The 8898-nt window shown below is 40.6% G+C and overlaps 1 protein-coding gene across 1 annotated transcript; it reads left to right on the top strand.

The window, feature by feature from the left end:
* Positions 1 to 310: 310 nt before the first annotated feature.
* On the top strand, positions 311 to 7011 carry LOC120053540 (bisphosphoglycerate mutase-like). The gene is made up of 3 exons (XM_039000675.1): positions 311 to 404; positions 4479 to 5111; positions 5897 to 7011. The coding sequence occupies exons 2-3, from the start codon at positions 4511 to 4513 to the stop codon at positions 6070 to 6072; spliced, it is 777 nt and encodes a 258-aa protein (XP_038856603.1). The 5' UTR covers positions 311 to 404; positions 4479 to 4510; the 3' UTR covers positions 6073 to 7011.
* Positions 7012 to 8898: the final 1887 nt, after the last annotated feature.

The raw sequence follows: 8898 nt of genomic DNA, 5'->3' as shown, positions 1-8898 counted from the left end.
AGCCTACGCATGTTGTTTGCATTGTGTATCAATCATAGTTTATACTGTCGTTTTTTTTACAAAAAAAGTACAGTATTTCCCACTTTGCAGGCAAAACACTAACATAGCAGATACTTAATAATGTCCACATTCAGTGACTTTTAAAATGTAGCCAGCTAAATATGCCATGCCACGCCTTCTTCCTCCATGATGACGGTTCCAGACAGCGCGAGACGTTCCTTTCATCCGTCCATATATGGGCAGCACACGTTACACAAATCCCGCCCAAATGTGAGATTTACCGCTTCGATTGGACCACAAGCTGTCAGTCGCGGACTTCTTTTGAACGCTCTGGATGGTGTTACAAATATCTGTCACCAGTCACGACTGCACGACAATTGGTCTAAACTTGTAACTCACGCAGGGTAAGGTAGTATCCATGATATTATTGTAATACATTTTCAGTTTTAATTGTTATTGACCCGCATTTTGTAGCTTGAACGTAATTACACGCATGCCCTCGTAAAAACGCATGCACGCTATCTGAATTCTGGACAGAGTAGGCTACCAATGTATGAGATGACAAGTGCAAGGCATCCCAGCTAACGTTAGCTGCTTTTATTGTCTGTTGATATGATGTAATAATATGGTATTGCGTATTCATTACGACACAGGGAATGTGTAATAGCCACATTTCGTTGTTTAGATTCAGCGTTACCCTGTGCAATTATGTTTAACTTGGGTTAACATAACCGTGTGTTGGTTTGTAGTATGCCACTTGAAATTATTGACCTACCAGACCCACCCCTTAAACCTCTCAGCCATGTTGATGATGGCTACTGCTTCTGATTCTGATATCACGCTCATTAACAATAGAGTTGCATACAAGTAAAATATTAGGCTTATAGCAAGCGGAGTTGTGTACATGTAACTAATAACAGTGCTTAATTAATAGTGTGTGCCGTGACAACGTATGCACGGGTGAAGGGTGACCTCAGTGGATCTGGAAGAAAAAAAACACATTTATAATAAAGCATTGCATGAATATCATCGCAATTGCTAGTGCCGTAGAGTAGAAGCACTTACAGAAGTTGCAAACATGGGGAACATTTTTAGTAGTTTATGGTCCGGGAAAAATGGGGTCTTTTATGAACGCATTTCATGCATTTATACAATGACAGTTTACTTTGACACAGACAAACTGAGAATCTGAGATCAATAAAAACAACCTTGTCTTGAATCCATCAATGGCCTAGGCCTCAACCTGGTCTCAGAGCATTTTGTATTATTCTGTATGTGAATCTGAGACACTCCATTTAGTGTGATAAGTTATGTGTGGTATGGTTACATAAGACAGATGCTTACTTCAGTAGGGTGTTTGATCGGGGTGGTTGGGTTCAAATATCATCACAGACAATTCTAAACTCAGCAAAAAAAGAAACTTCCTTTAACTGTCAACTGCATTTATTTTGAGCAAACTTAACGTGTAAATATTTGTATGAACATAACAAGATTCAACAACTGAGACCATAAACTATAAACTGAACAAGTTCCACAGACATGTGACTAACAGAAATTGAATAATGTGACCCTGAATTAAGGGGGGGTCAAAATCAAAGGTAACAGTCAGTATCTGGTGTGGCCACCAGCTGCATTAAGTACTGCAGTGCATCTCCTCCTCATGGACTGCACCAGATTTGCCAGTTCTTGCTGTGAGATGTTACCCCGCTCTTCCACCAAGGCACCTTCAAGTTCCCGGACATTTCTGGGGGGAATGGCCATAGCCCTCCATCCCCGATCCAATAGGTCCCAGACGTGCTCAATGGGATTGAGATCCGGGCTCTTCGCTGGCCATGTCAGAACACTGACATTCCTGTCTTGCAGGAAATCGCGCACAGAACGAGCAGTATGGTTGGTGGCATTGTCATGCTGGAGGGTCATGTCAGGATGAGCCTGCAGGAAGGGTACCACATGAGGGAGGAAGATGTCTTCCCTGTAACGCACAGCATTGAGATTGCCTGCAATGACAACAAGCTCAGTCCGATGATGCTGTGACACACCGCCCCAGACCGTGACGGACCCTCTACCTCCAAATCGATCCCGCTCCAGAGTACAGGCCTCGGTGTAACGCTCATTCCTTCGACGATAAATGCGAATCTGACCATCACCCCTGGTGAAACAAAACTGCGACTCGTCAGTGAAGAGCAATTTTTGCCAGTGGGTCTGCCAGTCCTGTCTGGTCCAGCGATGGTGGGTTTGTGCCCATAGGCGAAGTTGTTGCCTGTGATGTCTGGTGAGGTCCTGCCTTACAACAGGCTTACAAGCCCTCAGTCCAGCCTCTCTCAGCCTATTGCGGACAGTCTGAGCACTGATGGAGGGATCGTGCGTTCCTGGTTTAACTCGGGCAGTGGTTGTTGCCATCCTGTACCTATCCCACTGGTGTGATGTTCAGATATACCGATCCTGTACAGGTGTTGTTACACGTGGTCTGCCACTGCGAGGACGATCAGCTGTCAGTCCTGTCTCCTTGCAGCGCTGTCTTAGGCGTCTCATAGTATGTACATTGCCATTTATCGCCCTGGCCACATCTGTAGTCCTCATGCCTCCTTGCAGCATGCCTAAGGCACATTCAAGCAGATGAGCAGGGCCCCTGGGCATCTTTCTTTTGGTGTTTTTCAGAGTCAGTAGAAAGGCCTCTTTTAGTGTCCTAAGTTTTCATAACTGTGACCATAATTGCCTACCTTCTGTAAGCTGTTAGTGTCTTAACGATCGTTCCACAGGTGCATGTTCATTATTTGTTTATGGTTCATTGAACAAGCATGGGAAACAGTGTACCTTTACAATGAAGATCTGTGAAGTTATTTGGATTTTTACGAATTATCTTTGAAAGACAGGGTCCTGAAAGAGGGGCGTTTCATTTTTTGCTGAGTTTAGCTAATTAGCAACTTTTCAACTGCCTTTTTAAGTATAACACAAATGTCTGGCAACGCAAATGTCTAGCAACCCAAAGGTTGCAAGTTCGAATCTCATCACAGACAATTTTTTGCTAATTAGCAACTTTTCAACTACTTACAAATTTTTAGCTGCTTTGCAATTACTGACCCTAACCTTTTTAGCTAACCCTTCCACTAACCTTTACCCTTTTAGCTAACCCTAACCTTAAACCTTTAATCTAACTTCTAAACTTAACCCTAACCTATATCCCCTAGCTAACGTTATCAAGCTAGAATTCGTAACATTAGTTTTGCAAATTTGTAACATATTGTACGTTTTGCAAATTCATAACATATTGTACGTTTGCAAATTCGGAACATATAAGACATTGTTGCGAATTCGTAACATAATGTACGTTTTTCAAATTTGTGACCTATAATCAGAATTGTAATTTTTAACATATCATACGAAATGGGTGATGGACATCCACAAATGAATACATACAATACGTAACATGTCATACGAAATGTCATACGAAATTGTTCACGTATTTACGTACAGAATAATACAAAATGCTCTGAGGCCAGGTTGTAGGCCTAGGTGTGTGGAGATATATTGTAGGCTACAATATGAGGAAATTATAGTCCGGAAAATGCTTTCCAATTTCACTGAATCACCCAATGATGCGCAGCTCACACGTTGCTGATGGCCAACGCGTTTGTGCCAAAAGCCTATCTCTCTCTTTTTTAACTTTACAAAGTAAATCAAGTATTCTTTTAGCTTAAAGCAGACAGATTTGAGTCGTCTCTTTTCATCAGGAGCCATTTGCTTTCTAACCTTGTGTTTTCCCGTGACAGCAGAATTTCTATAACTTTGGCAAATGTATTGCAATTCGCACGGCTATGATTCTGTATGGAAATAAGTGATGGTGCAACGCTGGAGAGATGAGAGTTGCAGGCTCATGTCTATCAGAGTAGAGGGAGAGAGATCATATCAAGTTGATCTCATTCTAGTTCTGTGAGAGATACAGGCGCGCTTCTCATACAGCCATGGCCACGCGTTGGTTTCAAACAGGTTACTATGTTGGTCAAATCATAAGCCCAGGCCGGCCCAACTTGATTCATAAGCCCGGCTGGCCCAACCTGCTGGGATTGAATTTTGACCGCTTTTATTATAATTTTTACATTGCAAAAAAGTGAAAATAAGGTGGCTATTATTCAATCAAATAGGTTGTGGAACAAAGCAGTCCAAAACTGAGCGGTTCCGGCTCAAATTAAGCACGGGTAATAATACAAAGCACCACTGAATTGCTGCTGTACATTTAGGTTGTTGAAACTCATCAAGTAGCCTATTTGAGACTAGTTGAATCATTTTTATTTAAGTTGTGTGCTAAGTGACTGACGATGTTAGCTGGCCACAGTCACAGTCCAGTGCATTATGTAACTGAACCTGCACCCTCAGCTTCTATAATTCCACATTGTTTGTTTGTGTACAGTACAGGCTCCTGCTGCCAGCCTGTCCTTCCGGATGTACTATAATTCAACCCATTGTTTGTTTGTGTACAGTACAGGCTCCTGCTGCCAGCCAGTCCTTCCGGATGTCCAAGTACAAAGTCTTTGTGATGAGGCATGGAGAAGGGGCCTGGACCAAAGAGAACCGCTTCTGCAGCTGGGTGGACCAGAGGCTGAGTGAGGATGGGGTAAAGGAGGCCCTAGCGTGCGGTCACCTCCTAAGAGATGCTGGCTACCACTTGGATGTGGTCTTCACATCCCTGCTCAGCCGCTCCATCCACACAGCCTGGCTGCTGCTAGAGGCCATGGGGCAGGAGTGGGTCCCAGTGGTGAAATCGTGGAGGCTGAATGAGCGCCATTATGGTGCTCTGATCGGACTCAACCGCGCCGAGATGGCCCTAAACCACGGTGAGGAGCAGGTGAAACAGTGGAGGAGGAGTTACGACCTCACGCCGCCGCCTATCGACAAATCACACCCTTACTTTCTGGAGATCTACAACGACCGGCGGTATTCTACTTGCGATGTTTCTAAAGAGGATCTCCCTAAGTCGGAGAGCCTGAAGGATGTCTTAGAGAGGCTCCAGCCATACTGGGATGGCACCATTGTGCCGGAGATCAAACAGGGGAAATCGGTGCTCATCTCTGGGCATGGGAATAGCTGCAGGGCACTGCTGAAACACTTACAAGGTATAACTGGTGTGTGTGCGTGTGTGTGTGTGCGTGCGCAACCACACTAGGCTTGACTGCATCAGCTCCACCATTATTACCATTGACATTTGCTGCACCTCTATTGTCCTTTTTAGTTCTCTTTTGTTACTGCAGATTTGAGTAAGAGCTGCATGGCCACTTTCTCTTTCACTTCCATTTGAATGTTTGAATCTACAAAGGGAGTTCGCTAGGCCCTCTATGCTTTAGGCCTAGTTCGTAACTATCATTCACTCCCATTTGGTTTATAGCAGTATATATGAGTTCCAGAAATGGCACGTGGTTGAACTTGTACAAAAAGGGCACTAGGTTTATGTTACATCAGGCTACTGCCATGAGATCCACATTGACCTTTTAGCTCCTCCACTGGTCACCCTGTAACTTTATAGACAGTGATGTAATGGGGATATTAATTATAAATCATCTATGCTATATAGCAGGAATTTTTGTCTTGCTCATTTGTTGTCAAAGATTACCTACGTTATAGTCCTACAGTAGTCTGTTGCACATAAGAAAGTTATTCCCTTATCTGTTTATTTTGATTTGGTTTTAATTGGTTATTGAGCCTTCAGATAAGTTTACTTCAGATAGCCCGTGTACAGAAATCAGAAAAGCTTTACATAAGAATATGGGATTAAGCTGTACTAACATAATGGTTATATTATCGTCATGGTGATAGTATAATAGTATGCCACGGGTTGTTTGTTTACTGTGGTTCACAGCAGCACGACACTACAAATCAAACATGATCTCTATTATTTCAACAGGTATATCAGATGCTGATATCGTCAACGTGACGTTACCCACAGGAACGCCCATTCTGATTGAGCTGGATGAGAACTTCCGGCCCACCAAACCCATGCAGCTCCTGGGAGACCAGGAAGCCATCCAGGCAGCCATCAGGAAGGTGGAGGATCAGGGGAAGGTTAAACAAACAGCCTGATTGGCCTGAATCTAGTCAACTGAATTCTAGTCATTCTAGATTCCAAAATCTAGTCAACTGAATTATATTCATTATAGATACTAGTGGCTTCTAGAATCTAGTCAACTGGTTGTAAGACTAATATACGAATTTGCCCAGGCCTGGGCTAGCACTTATTTGGTTGCCTGTTATGCACCATTAATCAGATTCACTCAAAGCTGAATTCTTGATTTAATTCAATCAATATTAAGTACATGCTATTGTAGCCAGTAAGTCTCATAGTGAATTGACCGTATACATAATCGTGGTATGGCCTTAACCCAGGCTACCCTATTGGGTGCAACAAGGAAACAAAATAATTACATTAACAGGCATATTTATCATTAACAAGCATATTTGGTAATAGGCTGACTAAGCGTGTATTGAGGCATTTTGGCATTAAAGGAATAGCAGCCTGTGAAACCATCAAATGTTCCTTAAAAAAAAAAAAAAACTTTTTCAAACCTCTGTCACGTGCCTTCACTGCCATTATTCTCAATTTCTGTAGGACTTTGCGATGCAATTTTGTTAGTTCTTACAAGTGAATTATGACTGTGACAGAATACAGAATCTAGCAGTAGAATATGAGCCAGCACTAACAGGTACAAATTATGTTATTTATCAAGAAACTTTAAAAGCACTTCATAACAAGTATTACCTCATTGAGACTGACAGCCAGGCTATTCATTCCAAGACAGGTCGATGATTGTGTGATCAAAGCTTCTTTTAGTACAGTAATGCTGTAAATGTGTTGTTGAAAAAGATAGGTCAAACTTGATAAGAACATGTCCGCTCATATGCTACATGCTAGTTTAAGAGAAGTTTGTATGAAATAACTGTAGTGCTCATGCGGTTAATCATAAAATACCTACGTTGACATGCTGATTTATGACTTGCAGTATATTGCCGTATAATTTGACACAAAAGCTTCTCTTGTTTCAATTTGTGACCCACCACCTGGATTCGGTTCTATGTAGCAAAATTAGATTATTTTTTATTATTTTATTTTATTATTATTATTTTTTTTACATTGGATGAAAGTAGAGACTCAGAGCTAGAAAATGGTATTTGATACACTGCAGTTGAGGAACAATGGAAAATGTATTCTGCTTTGAATGTTGATGAACTTGTAACCCTATTTTTGAGAAAATTGCTATTAATGTTTTGGTACACCTACTGGAGAGCTCTTCTTTGTCTACACCCATTCAACATTGTTCACACCCTCTTAAGTCTCACCCATCTCTTTAAGGATTCACATGTGAGCCCATGTGCTAAACAGAGGGAGTAGTGTAGTAAACAACTAAAGATTTCAAGGCTAAAAGGGGTAAAAGTAGTAGCCTACAATAAGGAAAAACTCCAGGTAAAAATATACTTTATCTAGTCCTATATCCTAATATGACATTGTTGCAGGTCATGTTGTTCAACACATTACTATCTCTGGTAAACGCACACTATATCAAATAAAATCTATGTTTATTTAAGGTGTAAACGGTACAGTGAAATGGTTACTTGCGTAGTAGTAATATAAAAACAGAAAGAGTCCAGATAAAAAATATTTGTTAAATATTTTATAGTTATTAGATGACGCTTACCCAGACAAACCTGTCCATATTGATGGGTCATGTGTAACCACCCCACGGCCACATCTAGCTAAGTGGATGGGTCACTATTGTCTAGACATGTACACTTGTTCATGAAATACAAAAGATGTCTGTAATCAACCCCGGTCACACCTGGCTAACTCAATGTAATCATCTGGCGAAGTGGAGTCTTTTTGTTTAGACCTGTAGCTAGCTAAACAATGAGCCGGCATAATCCCAACTCCAACTACAATCAATAGAAACATTGTCATAGCTGTAGTATGAATCTGCAGGTAGCTGTGGTGGTAAAGCTAAAGCTAACCAACTAGGTTCAATGTTAGCTAGGTAACATTAGGCTATAACTAGCAACGCAAATGGATTTCTGATTTGAATACATTTTATTTTTGAATGGCAACAATAATAACAATATTACACATCAATACAGGGACATTCCTGTGAATACAATGAAAGAAATGATTTAATAGAACACCAGGCGAACCCCCCCCCAAATAGAATAATTCAGGACATTATTAATGTGACAAGGCAATGAGACATTAACAGCCATTCAGAGACATGACTTTTTCAGAGATATGAATTTTTCCAACTTTTTAAGTTTCACAAGTTTGATAGATTTATAAAATTGTAACAGGTCAATGGAAAAAAAAACTACAAAATAAGGAATCTTCCCACCCCATTTACATTTGTGAATATAATATTTGGCCAAGAGAATAATAATGTTAATAAAATAGTTAGGGTCGGAATTACAAGGATAAGCAAAATGTCATTTAACATCATCAAAGGTAAACATAGGTAATTCTGGAGATTTTATACACAACCATTCATGAATTTCAATCCATAGTTTACTAGAATGCGCATTAAAAAAATAAATGCTCTATAGATTCTGAATCAGAGGAACAAAAAACACAAGGCATTTTGTCAAAATTGACTCTTTTGTGCAAGAAATCATTAACGGATAACTAGACAAGTAAGGTAAAAGGTAGTCGCTTTTGACCATAGCATGGGTTGGTCACTTCCATAGCAATATATTGAATTATAATCACCAAAAATTACTTCATAATTTTTTCCCCAAAAGGTTCAAGTCATTCATTTGTAAACTTGGAAAAGAGGGAACAACCTCATAATATAACAAAGTGTTCTCAATACGTCCAAGTAAAGGAAGTGGAATTGCTTTGCAAACCTTAATATATTCTCTCTGAGTAATATTAAC

Source organism: Salvelinus namaycush, chromosome 9, assembly GCF_016432855.1.
Source record: "Salvelinus namaycush isolate Seneca chromosome 9, SaNama_1.0, whole genome shotgun sequence".
In the NCBI taxonomy this organism is placed as follows: Eukaryota; Metazoa; Chordata; class Actinopteri; order Salmoniformes; family Salmonidae; genus Salvelinus; species Salvelinus namaycush.
The sequence above is the reverse complement of the archived record's forward strand: the minus strand, read 5'-3'. Positions and strand labels throughout refer to the sequence as shown.